This window comes from Poecile atricapillus, chromosome 1 (genome assembly GCF_030490865.1).
Source record: "Poecile atricapillus isolate bPoeAtr1 chromosome 1, bPoeAtr1.hap1, whole genome shotgun sequence".
Taxonomy (NCBI): domain Eukaryota; kingdom Metazoa; phylum Chordata; class Aves; order Passeriformes; family Paridae; genus Poecile; species Poecile atricapillus.
In genome coordinates, this window is record NC_081249.1 from 79,230,742 (window position 1) to 79,250,218 (window position 19,477).

The 19,477-nt window shown below is 37.5% G+C and overlaps 1 protein-coding gene across 4 annotated transcripts in view; it reads left to right on the forward strand.

Annotated features, from left to right (window-relative positions):
* The window catches only part of SLC36A4 (solute carrier family 36 member 4), an 86,658-nt gene that overhangs the window by 19,478 nt on the left and 47,703 nt on the right, over positions 1–19,477 (forward strand). For 3 of the 4 annotated variants that reach the window (XM_058829401.1, XM_058829399.1, XM_058829402.1), the window contains 3 exons: positions 460–687; positions 1,386–1,484; positions 15,872–16,041. In XM_058829401.1, the coding sequence (XP_058685384.1) occupies positions 460–687; positions 1,386–1,484; positions 15,872–16,041 (497 nt within the window). The remainder of the gene's footprint in view (positions 1–459; positions 688–1,385; positions 1,485–15,871; positions 16,042–19,477) is intronic. The other variant, XM_058829400.1, reaches the window with a different exon arrangement.

Genomic DNA, 19,477 nt, shown 5'->3' on the forward strand with positions numbered 1-19,477 from the left:
CTTATTTTGTATGTATGCTGCTATGATGTGCATAGTGAGGGCATAAGGTTGTTAGGCACTGAAATCAGGTGCAATAGCATTTTATTTTCTAACCCCCTTACACTCCCTAGAAAAATTCAAACTCTTTAAGATTTAGGCCCAGATCTGTCTGGCTTGCTTCCAGTTTACCAAACTCTCCCTTTCTTATAAACTGCATGTGTGAATTTCCTCTTTAGTCAGTGATGGGATAATGGTGCTTTCAAGCCCTAGTTTAATAATTTGCTTTAAGTATGAAACACTTGCTGGAAGTGCCTTGTCTTCCCCTCTGCACTGAGAGTACACGTACAGGGATCTCAAAATTCCTGTCACTCACCAGGTAAAGCAGAGAGACAAACTTCCCTATAGGAGAACAGCAGTGTGACCATATACTCACTGCTGCCACTGTTTAACATGTTTGTTTTGTTTTTTGTTTTAATAAAGGTCCATGAAGGATTCTTGGAAAGTAAGATTGCTCCTATGAATGCTAGTACCACTGGCAGTTCCTCTGAGAAAAGGAATACTGATTTACGAATATACATGCTGTGTTTCCTGCCTTTCCTGGTCCTCCTAGTCTTCATTCGTGACCTTAAGAGCTTGTCCTTGCTTTCGTTGCTTGCCAATCTGTCCATGGCTGTCAGCCTGGTGATTATTTACCAGTATATTGTTAGAGTGAGTATAAAAAAATTTATTGCCTGTTTTTTTCAGTATGGCAGGTTAGGTTTGTTGAATGTGGCAGTTGGTTTCTGATAGATATATACTGACTGACAATTTCTGAAAGACAGCATTATCTTGTATTTGAGGCACCTTAATTTAAGGTAATAAAAATATGTATTTTGATGATTGGGAAGTGGAGGATGGGGAGAAAGGCAATGAGAGATACAAGCTGGGCAAGGAGGCAGGAGAAGCTATGAAAAGAAAAAATTGGGTAAGATAGTAATTAATCATTCTGCCAAACTTTGTCTTGTATTAAAGAGATGTTCTTTTAGTGTCGCTCACAGTTATGAAGAGTATCTGTGCAGTATGAAAGCAGGTTAGAAAGACCAGTACACTAAGGAGTTTGCAGAAGACTTGAGATGAGCACTTTCCCTTCTGTTTTAATTGATGCTCCCTTATACACACCAATGTGATACTTTAAATGTGAAAATTTCTAGTGACAATGATAGAACCTAGAATAAATAATCTGCAGGTTTCTATGTGGGAAGGTGGTATAAATGTGTATAAAGGACTAAGTTTGGGAGGAAAACCAGGGATTGTAAATAGTAATGTATACACCACTGTCAATGTGTACTGAGTTTTTTTCCGTGTAACAATGTGTCAATCAAAATTGTAGGAAGAGGTAATGAACTGTTTTGCTTTGTTCTCTTCAGGATCTAGCAGATCCTCGGAAACTGCCTCCTGTGGTTGGCTGGAAGAAATACCCACTGTTTTTTGGGACGGCAGTATTTGCTTTTGAAGGAATTGGTGTGGTAAGTGCTTTTTAGACTTTTCAAAATCACTGGTTCTGTGCTGGGGATGGTAGTTTTACTCCTGTTGCTATTTGATTGGTTTTGTTGAAGCACTAATCTCCTGTGTTGGTATGAAAAGGATTAATTTGTCTGGTCAAATAAGGTGAAAATTGTCAACATAACATCTTCATCACTTGGGTGCTTAACCCAGTTCCAGATGGCAAAAATTACTTTAGTCTCCAATAGTTAGTGTCAGGAAAATCCACAAACACCTGAGGTTTATGTCCAAAAAGAGGACAGAGGAGTCCTGCAACTTCATTTAAATAAAGGGAGAGCATCCTCTGGGGCACACGCCCATGGCATTTTCTTTCTCAATGTTTCAGTCAGTGGAGCCTCCTTTTATCCTAAACTCACAGCTGTATGTTGCCTCTTCCTTTCCCCACTGATAGTTACAGCCTTCCCAAACTGCCTACCACATATTCCATCCTTGACCCTACTATTTTACCCCAAAGTTCAGAAGTTTAGGCTTGTGCAGACCCACTTGGTTGTTTCAGGAGCCAAGTTGCCAGGGCTCTGTAATGGACCTGCTGCCCAAAGTCAGTAGAGACATTAAGACTGATTTCAAAGATGTTAACACCCATCCCTTCACCCATCAAATTATTTATAAAGACATTAGCTTTCCTTTCATTAGGTAACCACTTTTGTTCCACATGATATATTTTAAAAAGTAGCTAAAGAGGCTTCTGGGAATAGTAGGGCATAAATTGTTGGGAAATTACTGTGTATGCTTTATTTGCTATATATATTTGCATACTTAAGCAAGTGTTATCCTTAAAGTGTACGCTAAAAATTAAAAAACAACCAACCAACCCCTCCTTCTTTCCCCACCCCATCCCCCAATAAAATCCTGAACAAACTAAAACAACCCCAAAGTAGCATGCAATTAACCTGAAATGATTGTCTGTCACTCATATAACACAGCAGATTTTCAGGTCTGTTTTCTTTTTTGGATTTGTCAACTCTGACTTAAACCAGATTATTTTACCTTGCTGCTGTGTTATCAGTAGCAGAAGAGCTGAATAAGAAAACCTTTTAACTTACGTTACAAAAGTGTGTTTGCAAACTATTTTCCACTGTCTCTCACATATGAACTGATTGATGCAGAGGTTTAGCTACCATATATCTGAGGGTATCTGAACATCTTTCCTTTTGTCATTTGGAAGTTTCATTATAGGAAATCAGCTGTTCGCCTGAGATTATTGATGCCTACAGGTCTTGGGCAAAACAAACCTCCCCAGGCTCAGAGAATCAGATTGGACTACACTAAACTTGTTACTCTTAGGTTATATGGTCTGCCTGGGACAGACTGCACTTGCTGTGTGTGTTATGCACAGTAGGTCTGATGCGTGTCCCAGCTGTATCAGATTTGCTCATGTACTGCATAGCACCAGAGAATCCCAAGTGAGAGCCCTGTAAGCCTCAGGTAGGTAATGAAGGCTTATCATTTGGTAGCAGTATTTTATTGAATTACAGCTAGGAAATTGGTTTATGGTAATTATTTTCTGGCATGGTAAATCCCAAATTAGACAGCTCCTTAAATTTACATCAGTAGTGACTTCTGGTATAAACCTTTTAAAGAACTGCCCAGAGCATTTTCGTATTTGGCACCCTAGTTATTACTAAGGACATCTTTAAGAACTCCAAATTTTTTTCTCTCTATTATTGAAGAGCTTAATGATATAGGGTTTACTCTATTTGTACCTTTAGAATGTAAAAATACTACTTTATATTTAGATATTAGTGTTATATAGCTATTGCATATATTTCTGCATAGGCTGTCTCTGTTTTTTACTTGGTCATAATTTACTCCCTCTTCAAAGCAAATGGAAAGCATGGTTAAGTTTTCACCTTGTTATTAGTATTTGCAAACTGATTAAATGTTTATGTCTGTTATGGTTCAATACACTTTGTGTATGTGCTTATGCTTACATTACACAAAACTGTTAATATGACATGGCTACCTTTAAAAATGGAAATGAAAGTGAAAATCTATACCTTAATGTCTGTTCCTTATATGCAGAATGATATTAAGATGTCCCTGCCTCTCAGGGAGATTTTGGACATACAGAATGTTTGTTGTGCATGCTTATGCTGTATTTGCATGCACTATAGAGAAAATTTGAAGAAAAAACTGTTTAATATATTTGAATAATCAGAACTAAACAAAATTGTTGAAGCATGAAATAAAAAAAAGATAAGTCAAGCAAAGCAAGACAAGACATTTCCTCTTCACATAACTAATATTTAATATAATTCTTGGTGAATTATTTAATTGATTACTAGTTATTACATCTCAGCAAGTTACCATTATAAAGCTGTTGTGTAGCTGGTGTGTGGTAACTTGTTACCCTGTCTTACTGTCATTCCTATATCCATGTGGTTGAGTTCCGGTAAGGAAAAAAAAGCTCCATTTAATTAGATTGGTTCCTTAGTCTACTCTGTCTCACTGCAGGCACTTAAAATGGATTTATGTAATCTTGGTCTTGGTTTTAGAGACTTGATTTTAGATTCTATTCTGGAATGTCTTGCAAATATGTCATATTACTCTGAAGCTGTCTGAACATGGCACTATAAACAGAAGCCTTAAGATCTTAATTCTCAGAAAAGTTGATTTTGATTGCTTAATTTTATACAATAAGTTGGCCTGAAACAGTTGTGAGGTCTCATTTTCCTTCTCCTTGAATCTGAATGTGTGTTTTGCAAGTTCTCATTTTGAGAGCTGCCAGATTACTGGGTGTTATGAAAAGGGATAAAGAAATGCTGAGGTTTTGGGCTGGTGCAGTCATCTTAAGCAGAACCTGACAAGAGAGGAAAACTGCTCTCAGTGTGTTTGCTTGGGGTTTTTTCTTCCCATTGTTCCAAAAGATGTATATTAATTTTTTTTCTTTTGGTTTAGCACTTTTCATCACTTAAAATATGACTATAGTTCATTATTAACTAACGAAAATTAGTGACACTAATAAATAAACTAATAATAAAACTAATAATAAAACAGAAGACCTGTTCACTAAATGGAATGTGTTTCAGAGAGCTGCAATGATTCAGCAGATTCCTACTAGAATTTTCTTCTTGGTCTCAAGAGACCATGTTTGTCTTACAGATGATGAGTGTATGAACATGGGTTTTGGTTGAAATCTGTAATTAGCTTAGGACTGATTAGCTGTCATAGTGTTAGAAGAAAATCAGCAGTATGGAATTCGGAATATTTTTGCTTTGACTATAGTTGATCCCTAAATAAATAGACTTGAAGAACCTCAATTTTACTGACTTGAGTCTTTAATAACTCAAAGGTATACTATTTATAATTGAAATATAGAATCTCAAACCAAGGTAGTGCCTAGAAAGTAACACTTGGGTAACTAAGAGGTAGTTTAAACATTTCATCAGCCAGTGTTATAAAAGTGTTTTGAGATATTTTTCATTAAAATAAAAACAATTAATATGATGAACTGATGATATTAATGTGATGAATCGAGCTGTTCATATCTGCCTGTGAGATCAGTCTAGACTCTTATTTGATGGCAGGTTTGAACAATTTTGTCATTTTGTTAAGTCCAGACAGGTTGTTTTTTTTTGTTGCTACAACTGCTGTAGCAGTTAGTGCTATTGAAGAGATGATTAATGTTAATTCATGCTACACTCTGAGTGATGCTTGTAACAGGATTAAGAAGTGCTGCAGTCAGTTGCTTGTGCTATTCATTTAGTTGCTGCCTCTTAGAGATGTCTGTAAAAATGGGGTTACTGCAGATTGGTCTCAGGTTGCTGCTGCAAATAGTGGCTATCTTGATGGCTGGGTGGGGATCATTACTGTGTGAGACCAGGAGAAGATGGCAGCAGGGGCACCCAATGACCCTGAGTTACCAAACAGCAGCTGAGAGCTCAGTACTGTCAGTTTCATGGTTACCATTCATAGTGTTGAGAGTTGCTTTGGGATTTCAACACTTGTAAGTTTAGGTTTTGAGATCATCAGGGTGACCTTGTAAAAATCCTACTGACTAGTGACATCAGTTCGGTTTGTGAAACAGCAGTGGCAACAGAGATGCAGTAGTCTTAAGTGGATTCAACAAACCATGTCAGATATTTGGTTTTGTTTAAGCTTTCAAGTGAGGATTCTGGCTCAGTGGGCAGAATGTTGATTTGGAAGCGAAGAAAATGTATATTCAGCCCTCATTGAACCTTTTTGAATACAGGACTGTGTACAGGGCTGGGAGATTCTGCAGCTGCTGCTTTCCCTCAGTAGTTTGGTTCTCTCTGGCTATGCCAGATGATGCTGCCTGGCAAATCATGGGGCTGGTGCTCAGTCCACAGAACAGAAGAGAATACCAATGCTACTACTTGAATACAGGAGCTGTGGGTGATGTACTAGAGTGAAGATGTCTTTCACAGAAGATGCAACATTATTTTGTTACATCTTCTGTGAAAGCATTATTTTTTAAGAACCACATTTGAGTGGCTCTTTCATGTTCCAAAGGTGAGTAGGCCTGGTTTTAAAATTGATGTGAGATTTTGTTACTGAATTAAAAGTAACTTCAGACTAAGTTTGCCCAAAATGAAGTAAGAGTCTTGAATGCCCTTTTTAGGAGGGTGTAAACCAACGCCTTCAGGCTTGGCTCTGTCTGTAGCATTGCCATGTGCAGGTAATAGCTTTGCATAATGTTGTGCTTATGTAATACCAGTTACATTTAATGAATATTTTGAGTCAAAAGTCTGATTGTGTTTCTTGTTCTAGATATAAAAAACCAGATCCAAATGTGGAAGTGATATTTTATAATAAGCTTAAGCTTCAGGAGGAAGAAGCAAGCAATAGAATCATAACATTTAAACAAGAAATATAATTTTCCTTCTCCATTACATATAAATATGCTAAGTTAACTACAGCTTTTAAAACTGAGTATGAATTTTTTCCCTCCTGTTGAGTCCTGCAGACAGATTAGCTTAGTGAAGAGAAAAACATTACTTTCCAACATTAATTTTAGGTTTGGAAAATAAGACTTCTTATATTTTGGCCTATTACTTGAAGATGTCTATTCAAACTGCTTTTGAACTTGGATATCACAGCTTTGCAGCTGAAGATAGGGTGGTATTTGTATACCAGAAGACAGGCTCTGGAATCACATTAGGCAGCAGCTAACCAATTCCAGAAGATTTAAAAAGAGAAAACTAAGTGGATTATCATTTTAAAATGTCATTATTTGGATTTTGAAAGTAATGCAGATGAGCTTGTTAGGCCTGTGGCTTTGAGATAAAAGCCTCTCATTGTCAAAAACTCTTTTGACAGATTAGTATTGTCCTTAAAAAAAAAAAAAAAAAAAGAAACCCAATGGCGTGATTCCCTTGTCCTTAAGACCAGACTGTATTTGTCAGAAGCAGACATTTAACAGGTAACATGACATCATCTAAATCTACTTGTGGCATCAGCCCTTTGGACCAAGGTATATCAATTCTATAGGTGTTCTTTTGGGATGATGCAAAGGCTTGTATCCTCAAAATACAAAAGGTGGGAGTTTTCTGAGGATGTTTTAATATTTGGACAAGCAAGTGTAGCTGACTAGATTTGATGGCTGAGGAGATAACCTACTACTAAATGTACATGGTAAACTTTAGATGTTGCGTTACCAAGAAGTGCTGTAGCTACTGTGCAAAATTAGGAAACAATTATGAGCAAATGTGTTAGAAAGAGAGGATGTTGCTAGATAAAGCAGATAAAAAGATGTTGTATCAGAAACTGTAAAAAATAAACATCTGCCCAATTCAGATGAATGTTGATAAAGTATCAGACAAGTTGATACCACCTCTTCATCAAGTTAAATATTCCTTACCAGTAATTTGCACTTCCTGAGAATGGAGAAACTTGCTTTCACCCTGGAGAACCGTTTGTTTGCACATATTGTACTTTTATTACTTCTTATTTTAAAGGCAATTCTTAATAACACAAAAAGGCCTCCTAGGATAACTTTCTTTCAGGTAGTATCCCACACGCATGCTTGCAAAATTCAAATGTTTCTTTTTCTTTAGAAAACCTAAGATAAACATGCATGGAAGAACAAACATTTTAAAACAAATATTTTAAGTTTACTGCTTACTGGCCTGGAACTTTTCTTAATCATTATGTTGTTGGTAAATTTGGAGAAGGGGGCAAAGAGCAAGAGTGGCTGAGAGCCAAGCTGTTGTGCTCTGCCTTGCCAGCTTATGGCAGGTAGGTTTTGGGGTCTGAGACACAACTTCAGTGAGGTACAGAAGCTCATTTTCCTTTTAGATGTGACCCTGTCTTATATGGAAGACTCGTCTTCCTGAATTATACGTGCAGTAGAGGCAGAGCGATGCACATATGATTTATGCTGATATTAGGTATAATTTATAAGCATAGCTAAATAATTTTGGGCAGGAATATTTATCCAGTTTATTTTGCTTTTTTTGGAGCCAGATTTTTTGTCCCCCTGACCCATCGTTCTGTAAGTCTTCTAAACTGCAGCATTTTTGAACTTAGTTGTGATGGTTGGATAAGATTTCCTTTCTGTTATGTTCTGAGTAAGTACTTAACTGCAGTGTATGGAATTATCTAAGTAATATTTAAGTGTAAGTCTTCATGATGTGAGAAAGATTTTGAATGTACCCTGAAGATGCAGAAATTTTAATAACTTCCTGGAGAGAGCAGCTAGCTAGAATAAATACTTGCATCTTTGGTTTTAGACTTTCATGTCTGTCATTTAATCAGCAGCATCTTAACTTTACCATCTATAATAGGCTCTGTGCAGGCTTTTCATCGATGAAGGTAGCATTGCAGTGTGTGTACATGGTTGTGTCCTTATGTAAAAATAAATTAAGTTTAAATTCTAGTTTACCTATTAAATATATTACCAACATATTTATTTTCTAATTTAAATCTATTGTAAATCATAAATAATTTGCATTTATTGAATCAAGGATGATGGAGACAAAAGCTGGGAAAAAATGTTGTTTTATCGTATGGCTGAAAATACTAGGTATTAATAGACCCATAAGTTTGTCAAAGGAATTTTTAACTCAGTAATGTTCTTGAATGTTCACTGAAGAATACCTTTCCTAAACTTAAAATTTTTTGTTAATACATGTTGTCCCAGAGTTGACAGCCCTAATAAAATACTGCTGAGCACTTCTGCAGGCATCAGGAATGGCTCCCTAATAAACATCTTGGTTGAAAAATGTCATGGTTGGCGGTTGGTCAGAGTGCTGTGACCTGCCTGGAGAAGCATCCGTAAAAGGACGTCCTGTGGGCACAGGCACATCCGCACTCCTGCGCGTGATTTCAGCTGTTTGACATTTGGGCGGTGCAGAAGGAAGGATGGAGTCCTCATATGGGGCTCCACAGAGAGTCTTTATTGAGCTTCTGCTGTGAAGGGGTCCAGAGACAAGGAGACTCTCATTCTCTCGGTGGAGGGGAGAGAGCTCAAGTGAGTGAGAGAGCCCCAGATAGTCAGAGGATATGGGGTTATATAACAAAAGCAGGGGGTGGGGTATAACATCAGGGCCAATGAGATGAGGGCACAGGGGTGGAGTGAGGGGGAAGGGACAATGGGATGCATTGAATCTGCATGTAACAAAAAGACATGCTGGGAGAAGCTTTTTCCTCACCCTAACAAAGAGGGGGTTACTGCCTTAGGGGTTTTCCTTCCAGGGGGGTGCTGTGGACTCTCCCTGTTGGCCCACTGGCCTCCACAGAAAAATGATACTGAATTGCCAGGAGCAGCAGAAGAAAGAATCCTAAAGGAAATGGGAGAGGTGGAAAGGAAAAATGTTGTAATGGTGAAGGCATTTGGAATGAGAAGATTACAGCAGAAGTGATGTGGTGTGTGTTCTTCAACTTTGTGTATTTGACTTATGCTTGAGCTGTGCGAGTGCTTCATGGGAAAGGTGATAAGTAGTGCAACTGCCAAGGTGGTGTACCCTCAAGGCAAGCTGAAGTGTGTGGAACTGTTTCAAGAAAAGCAAAATTGTTAGTGTCTTCCTTCTATTTGGATTGATTGGGGTTTTTTTTTCAGAATTGGGTGGTTACTTCTTTCAGTGATGGCCATGTAAAATGTGACATGTGAAACATTTTCTGTGTTGGGGTCCTATTGTTTTTTAACTGTTGATCCAGGACTGTACATGGCTGTATTTTCAAGGCTCTTATCCCAGGGCAGAGACATTTCTATATTTAGAGTTATAAAATTTTGTAGATCCTAAATCCCATTTCCTGTGATACTCATTAATCCTCAGTGGAAACCATTGTAATTTATTTTTTCACTTCTGAGGTAATAGAATTTGCACAGCCCCATGCAGGTCCTTGCACTATGTGTATACTTCGCTGTGTGTCCCTTTAGAAGCTAAAACAACGTATGGGTGGAGGAGCATTTCAGATAGAAGACAAAAGACCTTTTGGGAAGACATTTTATTTTAAACCACTTGCATTGAAACAGATTGAGGTTTATAAATTTTTTGTCTCTTGCCTACAAAGAAGCAGGTATGGATAGGTGAGAACTTAGTAATCATTATAACTTATTTTGAGGGGACTTAAATTCAGCATGGGTTTGGTCGTTGGCTGGAATAAATATTTAAATGCCATTGCAGCTTTGGGAAATTTCATTTTTACCTCCTGAGCCAGAAAGACTCCAGAAATACACAATCATATAGTACATCTTTATGTATTATTGCAATAGATTGAAATATACCCTCCAGCAACACTTGCATTTCTAAGTAATTTTTTGTTTTATCACTTTCCCTGTAGAAATTTTGAGAGTAGCATAACTTACACAGAACATATTAGACCACAGTACTGTATAGTCTGTAGGCTGCAGTCCAAGTGACTGGGGTCTGGAACTGTCTGATAAATTATGAACATAATTTTCTATTAACATATATCTTTTGCTGGATAAAATTGCATATTATTGTAAAGGCCAGAAAAGAATATAACACTTCAGTGATTTTGACAGGACAAATATTTAAAAACACTTAAAAATATTGGTGACTGAACTAAAAAGCTACTTTATCATTTTCAGTTTGCATCAGAGAGAAATTTTTTTGATTATGTTCACAAAGTCACATAGGACTTGACAATACACAAACCTGCAGAACTTCTGTTAAATTTCAGAGCAAGCTAAAGATTGAATAAATGTAATAATGATGTGATAAATAAACTTGAACATTACAAAAGAAAAAAGAACTCCTGGAGGAAATGCAAGTTTGGATGGCAAGCTAAATAAGATTTACACAATTCCTTCAAGCATTGTTAAATCAAGGCCATCAGAATAGGGAGGTAGATTGGGTTTGTTTTTTTGTGTAGGTGCGTAATTCTTTTTCTTGGTGAAACAAGTGGAAAGGGGCTTTACTGGAATCTGAGGAGATTGGTTTTTGGAGTGATTGGAATTGCTCAGCAGATTTCAGAAGGTAGTGTGTTCTTTAGTAAGAACTTGTCTTCTGGATTTATTTATTTCATATAAAACTTTTACTATAAAAAATGATGTACTGTGACCATTTGGCTTACGTTTTTCCTTGGGTAATAGTAGCTGCCCTTTTGCTTGCAGTCTTAAGGTATCTGTTAAGGAAAATTGGATTGTTTATGGTACGTGTTCCAAATAGTGATGTTCTCTAGCTTACTAAAGAGAGTGAGCTTTAATAAAGTATCTAAAAGTGATGGAATAGAAGCCTGTTGTTCAAAATATTGCATGGGCCTTTTTCTGTGCAGTGCAAGAGGAGATGCACTGGGACAGGCAAGCAAACATGGCAGTACAATAATGATGTATGTTGTTATTATTCTTTTACTTGATGAAACTATACTTTTTTCTGCAGACAGTCCCCCTGTAGGCTGTGTGGTTGTAAATCCACCATTCATTGGTACCTTCTGCAAACAAGAAGGAATGGGCCAGGCCTGTGCTGCATTGGTTAGCTGAGGATTTAATATTTTGTTTTTGGAGGTCAGGTAGTAGAATTTAAGTTTACATATCTTGAATACCTTTGATACCAGCTTGTTTGCTTTGACTGAACAGAGCTTTATTTTGCTGCTGTAGGGCATGATTAGAGATGGGTTTTTTCCTCCTGAGTAAATTAATAAATATATTTGTTTTAATTTTCCAAAATTCTTGAGTTGTCTCTAGCTTAAGCTAGTCAAAACTTCTATATAGCTATCTACCTGAAATACTTACTTTAAAAGTGCAGGGGATAAAGGATGTCCATTTTAGTGTGATTTCCTGAGAAATGGAAAGATGACTATATGTATTTAAGCATTAAGCATGTCTGCTCTTAAGCTGTCCATTACAAGATTAGTTTTCAGTGGCTATGAAAATGAAATAAAAGTTTATCTGACTACCTGCAGGTTGAATTTTCTTGTTGTCGTTTAGGTTTTTTTGGGGTTTTTTTTGGTGCAGTTACAGGAAAAGTACAGTACAGATTTCTGATTAAAATTAGGTAGTCCCCTGCAGCTTATTTACAGGAAGACTGTGAACGTAGTAGCGTATTCAAGACAAGGGATGAGAAGGCAATGGTATTACTGGGAATGTTTATACCTACTTCAGGCAGCTTGAAATGAAGGGGAAAGCACTTTGCATAATGGATGATATCAGATTAGCCAGGTTATTTCAAACATCCAGTTATAATTCTTTGCCAGTTAATTATGGGTACTTTTGAATTTATTTGGTGGATGAAAGCAAGATGTACTGCGCTTGTTTTGCAATTTTAAGAAACCAAAGGTTGATTGTAACTAAAAAAACCTAGTATTAAGTTTCAAGGAGTATAATGTGTGCAAATGTCTCAAAAATTATAGGAAAAACACGTAGTGTGTAGCAGGTGACAGAGAAAAATGATAGTGAGTTTATTCAGTGAGGAGGAAAAAAAAAAGGATGGAAATTGCAAAATTATGAAAAGAAAAAGCTTCGTCTAAAATATCTGATTTCATAGGTGTTTAGGGTTTTGACAGGGACCAGCGTGAAGTGAAGGAGAAAGAGCTCGAAGGAAGCACAGCATGGATATCAGAAGCACAGAAGAGAGTCATTAAATAAAAAGGTTAGAAAACATATCTTTGAAACTGAATCTTGACACGTCTCACCTCCTGGTTCCAGAAAGGAAGCAATAAAACCAGAACTAAGAAGCATTTGTGAAAAGAACTTTGTCTCTTGCATTCAGATGAAACGTTAGCTTTTCTGAAGTCATTGCAAGAGGAAGCGTGCAGGGACTGGAAAGAAATTTTACGGTGAAGATCTATCCAGTAGCTGCCTGCCAGTGACTCTGTGTCAGAACAAGCACTGGCTCACATCATATCTTCCAGCAGCCTCTGTCTCCTTGTGAAAACTCCACTGATCTTTTGGATCCTGATGAGCTTCAAGAGCTTAGGGAGCTGGGTGTTTGTGTAATATGCATGTGATTGGTTGTTACTTCGCATCATGTTAATCCCATGAGTTACAGAACTTTTTAGTTTGTCTGCAGCAGGTGATACTGGATGCTCTATAAAATCTGGCTCGAGTTCTTTGAATAATTTCTTTGGGGATCAGTTTTACTGAGGGAAGCATCTCCTGCAATGACAACTGTCTTGAGATTGCTGTTGCTACTGCTGCTCAGAGAGGGTACTTGAACCTGGGAAGGCCCATGCTGAGCTGGGAAGGGACGCTCTCACCTGGACTGAGTGATGCAGGAAAGGCTACATTATCATTCTCATTTGTTCAGCCTTGGAGGCACATGTAGTCCTGATGCTAACTCAAGGATAAACCGAGAGGAATTAGAGTTTTTAAATGTAATTTCAAGATCTATGTATGTTAATGGGTCTCTCACCAACAGTCTTATTATCCTGTATTTCTTTTAGTGTCTCATTTCCTTAAACTCAGCAAAAATGAAAGTTGTAACGTTAAAGAGAGGATGATGATATGAGAACATGAGTTTAAATGGGTGTATTTTATTCTGATTTACTCATAAGTATACAGGAAATGATATTGCATTTAATGAGTAAACTTGGTTTAGTGATAGTTGAAAAGCAGAGTGTGTATGCTTAAGAGCATTGCCCTGTAATGGTTTTAAATTGTTTTTATTTTTTTTAATGTTTTTGTTTTCTTGGAGAAACATGGGTCTTCTGGGTTTGAATGCTAATCTGGTTGGGTTTAAATGCTAAAGATAAAAAATTTAAGTATAGTTAGAAATTTAAAAAGAAAATTTCAATACTTTCGTTAGACTCAAGCACATTGAACACAGTATGTGCCACTAGTCCTTTCCTTTATTTATGAACTAATTTTTAGATGGACAATTCTATGATAATCTTGTCTGCTTGTAAAAAGAACTTTGGTAAAATGTGAAAAGATTAAAAAGGTAGATATCCTGGTCAAAGTCTGTTACAGACCATATCTCTTTTTGTATTCTTCCTGCTGCTCAACACTCATTTAAAAATTGATTTAATTTTTGAAACTCTCCTTTGTTTAAATTTTGCATTCCCCACCAGATCAAGTTACAGTCCAAGCTCAGGTTCTTTTCTGGAGGAACAGTATCAGCAGTGGAGGCTCTGAAATACATAAATAACATGTATAATGCATTTTAATTGAATAGGAATAAAAATTTCTCTAAATGTGCACTTTTTGAGGCACATCTTGATTCCCAAGTGTAAAATTACTATTTTGGGATTTTAGATATAGGAGAAATAGGGCCATGTGGGATAGATTGGCAATGGTGATATGCTACTACAAGTCAGGAAATAAATGTCAGTGAGTGACTAGGAGGAAAGGAGTAATTACCCTATAGAAAATAATATGCCAGCAATTCAGATATATCAATTTGTTAGTTAATCAGAGGATGAAATCTGCGTTTTTTCATAGCTTGTATTACTTACATAGTAAATATTCAGTCAATTAAAAAGCAATTTTATATGATGAACAGTAGCTTTTCCAAGGCAACCCTATTGCACTGAGACTGTTTGTCTTTATTAGATATGACATAAGTGCTAACTGATGACAAGCTTCTTTAATTAACAGTGCCATACTGTTCATCAAACAACCTGCATGTCTACTGAAAGATAAGCTGAACTGTGAACTTTATTCCACTGTCTGAATTGCCTAGATCTTAATTTCCTAACTTGATTACAGTAATACCTTTTTGGGACTACCTAAAAACAGAGGCCAGACAAAGTTTAGAGAATAAAACACAGTTGTATTTGTTGAAGAGCCTTCAGGTACATTTAGAGCAGATGAAGTCCCCTACCCAAAGCTACACCCAAAAATGGGTCATGAGTTTCCATACTTTTATAAGTTTGGTCCATTTGCATACTGGGGGTTAATCTTCCAATTACAGCTTCAGGTAATGAAGTAATTTTTTCCCCAAGTTTGCTCCCCCCAACTCACTTTTGTTTACATCTCTCCAGGCTGAGACAATGAGGTGTCCTTGATTCTCAGGCCTAGAGAGGAATTGTTTTGTCTGACCAAAATGGGAAAACAGTAGCTAATACTCTATACAGAGTTTAGAGTTATCAACTAAAGAATTGCAGGATTACTAATACGTGAAAAATATAAAAGCTAAAATCTTAAGGCATCAGTAGAAGCTTAGATGTTTCACTTCGATGTAGACATACAGTATTAGGTGTCTTAATCTTGGGCTATATCCCATATTGAGTATTTGAGATGACTGTATGGTTTTCCTGAAAGAGGTGGGGAAAGTGTGCTTGTCTAGGAGTATCCATGTATCTTCAGCTGGTGTTTTAATGATGTAAAAGGATCTGTTTTGCTAGTGAAATTGAAGGTGGGAAGAGCAGTATGTGAGCTTGTCACTTGGTTTTACTGCCTTGCCTGGAAATTTTGTCTGAGTGTCTAAAAACTGAAGTTGGAACTTACTGAATGTATTTTTCTGAATGCTGTAGAGTACAAGTAAAAGGCAGTCTCCAGCAAACTTCATGCAGTAATGGTTGCAAAGCTTGTGTCTTCACTTTGAAGTGATGGTAGGCCCAGTGAGATGGCTTGACTGTGTGAGGCTCAAAGCACTATGTTTAGGAAAAGCAGTCCTTAGTTTGGCTTGCCCTGTTTCTGTCAGAGAGATGAAAAAGAGCATGGGACTCTCAGTTACTCTCATTGCTTATGTATTTTCATCTGGACACTACAAGTTTCTCTTGACAGTTTTTCTAACCTATAAATATTGCTTTATATTTCCACACTGATGTTTTTTTTCCAGCCAAAATATGTGCTTTTCAATAACCAAGTATTTCTATTGGGTACATAAAACATTGTGACCATCCAAGCAGTAAAACATTATTGTAGAATAATCTTACTTATTTATAAAATCACCTGAATTTTGGAAGTTGGCATTGAAAGAGGGGAGACAAGTAGTTTTACTCTGAGAACGTAAGATGTGATGGATTCTCCCTGTATTTCCAGGTACTGCCATTGGAAAACAGGATGAAGGACAGCACACGTTTCCCCCAGGCACTGAACATTGGGATGGGAATAGTCATGGCATTGTACATCTCACTGGCCACCCTAGGGTATCTGCGCTTTGGGGATGAAGTCAAAGGCAGCATAACTTTAAACCTGCCCCAGGACAAGTGGTAAGTGCCTCTGTGATTTAAATGCAGTAACCTAGAAGGCAGAAATGTTGCAAAGGTTGTTCCATGCCTCATTGCCATCAGGGTGTTCAGACTTTTAATATATCTGCAAAAGCTGTGGCCCTAGCCAGTAATTTCTGCCACAGTAAAAGGACTTGCATATGGAGACTGATCAGTGATATTATAAATCATTCCATCTCTAGAAGGAGCTAGTTCCAGGACTGTTGAAGGAGGGAATATGCAGTTTGCCACAAGCTGTCATGCAGTTCTGAAATGATCTACTTTTACCTTGGATGTCCTGGTAATATAGTGCCCTGTTTTAGTGTAATCACTGAGTTTAGCAGATGAACAAATGGAATAGAAGACATCAAAGATGAATAGGTTTGTAGTTCAAGTGCAAGTCGATGGATAGTGTATATGATGACTTTCTGTCAGGAGAAATAAACTTATGTTTGCCAGTGTCTCAAGGATACTACAATTTTTATTTAGATTTTATTTAGCTTTCTTTTTTTTTTTATGTGCAGCTATGAGGGCTGCACATATCACAAGCTGAAGATGCGCTGAAGATGATTTCAGCTGCTGTATTGTTAGTTTTGTATCTGTCTGTGGGTGGATATACTCTCAACTATACTCTAATATATTTTTTTTAGTATTTTTGTCTGATAGGCCCAAAATTACGTATATCAGCAGTAAAAAAGTGCTAAAATGGAAAAATATTTTAATGTTTTTATTCTGATCAAATAATGTCTTACAGGTCATATACTTGCATCTGCTTGTTCAATGTCTGTTGTAGCTTATTGAAGTAGTGAAATCTCAAATTATGGGAAAAAACCCCTGCTTTGATGAACTGAATGCTGACTTTTTTATTCTATGAAAAAGAAGAGAACATGTGTAAAGAATGTTCTTAATTTTTAAGTGTTACTTTTTCACTCTCTAAATTTTCATTCCTTGGAGTCAATGTGAACCATGCATTTTTAATATTCTTAAGAAGTTTTGTTTAATTGCCAGACTGATTCCAATGTTTATTACAGGAAAGTATAAAAAATGCATCTTGAAGGATGAATGTTTTTTTCATTGCTAGAATTTTCATTAATTTCCTACTGCTTGTTTGCTTACTTTGTTTTTATACTCCTGTTTTATGAACTGAGATTTGGACCTTAATGTTTTTTCATTTTATGGGATCCCTACCCCTTCTCCCTTCCCTTCTCCCTTCCCCTCCCCAATTTTTGGGGATATTGCTCATCATACGTATTTATATCTGTTCATTGTATATACATCACAAATTTAGTAAGTCCAAGTGCAAGGTGGGGCAATCCCAAGCACAAGTAGAGGCTGAGCAGAGAGTGGATTGAGAACAGCTCTGGGGAGAAAGTCTTGGGGCTGTGGGTGGATGAAAAGCTCATCATGACCCAGCTATGTGCACTCCCAGCCCAGAAAGCCAAATGTGTCCTGGGCTGCATCCAGAGCAGCGTGGGCAGCAGGGCCAGGGAGGGGATTCTGCTCTGCTCTGCTCTGCTCTGCTGAGACCCCACTGCAGTGCTGTGTCCAGCTCTGGAACCCCCAACATAAGAAGGATATTGACCTGTTGGAACAAGTTCAGAGGACAACCTAAGGTGATCAGAGGGCTGGAGCACCTCTCCTGTGACAGGCTGAGCAAGCTGAGGGATTTTCAGCCAGGAGAAGGCATTGGCAAGACTTTCCAGCACCTTCTAGTACCTAAAGAGGGCTTACAAGAAAGCTGGAGGGGGACTTTTCTCAAGGGAATGTAGTGATAGGACAAGAAGGAATGCCCTTAAGTTAGAGGAAGGCAGGTTTAGATTAGAAATTAACAAAAAATTCTTTGTAGTGAGGCACTGGAACAGGTTTCCCAGAGAGGACTTCTCTTCCCTGGAAGTGTTAAAGACCAGGCTGAATGGGGTTCTGAGTAACCTGATCTAGTGAAAGGTAATAGCCATGGCAGGAGGGCTGGAACTGGATGATCTTTGAGGTTCCTTTCAACCCAAACCAGTCTGTGATTCTCTGATATAAAAATAAGAACCAAACCAGAAATATGAAAATGTTTACTGTATCTAATCTATGTGATGCAGCTGAAAGGAAAAATACTTCTATTTCTAATATAATGTGGCAGTCCTTGTTATTTATAAGATTAGTGAAAAGCTTGTTTTAAATGGTAGCTTTGGGTTTATTTGTGCCTTAAGAGAGGTGCTTTTAAAAAACAAGGAGTGAGAGGAATGTGCAATAAGCTAAGGTTGCTACTCACTGTTGCTTTTTATTGTGCTCATGCAAGCAACAGAATGAACTTTATTCTGCATCCCTGCTGTCTAACAGAGCTGTTCACATAGGAGTTTCAAATAGCTCTTGGCTACAGTGCAGATGTGATGATGATGATGATGATATTTGTCCTGAAGGTTTTGCAGGCCTAATGCAAGGAAACAGATAATAAAAGAGATGGAAAATGGTGCTCTATAGGTTTGAAAATTGGCATTATTAGTGTAATAACCTCAAAGCTAGTCAAGGCACATATCCACAGTTAACAAAGTCATCTGTTTTTGTCTTACTCTGGAGAGTACCCCAGAGCACCAAACAAAATTAGGAGAAGCAGCTCAGTGGTGCGCTCAGGGATTGTGATGTATGATGCTGTTGCTGTGCAGGACTGTGGGTCTACCTGATACAGTACCGAGGGACAAATGGTTGCAATTAACTGGGCTAGCAAAACAAATTTCCAGTGAACTGTAGGACAGTATTTTGCTATTTGGTCCTCACATAAAAAGCCAGTAGGTTGCCAGTTTGAACTAGAGAAGTTGCAAGAAGAGAATTTTTTTATAAGAAGACAGGCAAAAGAGCCTGGAATGTATCTAAGCAGTGAGACTTGGCTTATATGTTTAATTCCAGCTGGACAGCCCCTGTCTTAAAAATAATCCTTTCCTGATAAAGAAAATTAAATTAAAATTCTGCTGCTTTCTGAATTTTATTTGATGTCCTCACGGATGAATTGACTGGTAGGCATACACAGGCCCTAGACTGGTTAGGTTCTCAGGTTTAATTTAAGTAGAGGACTGCTTATATTCCTAAAAAAATCCTGCTAGATTGGTGCTTTTGGATAAATGACTTAGTGCTGTTCTATTTTAGATGGTGTTTGGAAGTACAAATTGTCATTCAGCATAATATATTACTTAGACTGTGTTGAAAATGGACTTAAAGAGTAGTCCAGTATTTGCAGATGTAGATGATAGAAAATTTGCTTTAGTGCTTGGTAGTGTCCTTGGTTTGGGTCTCACAGATTGGTAAAGTGGTTTGGGTTGGAGAGGACATTTAAAGATCGCCTGTTTTGGTCCCGTGCCATGAAAACAGAAATCTTTCACAAGACCAGGTTGCTCCAAGCTCCATCCAACCTGGCCACGAACACTTCCAGGGATGGGGCATCCACAGCTTCACTACC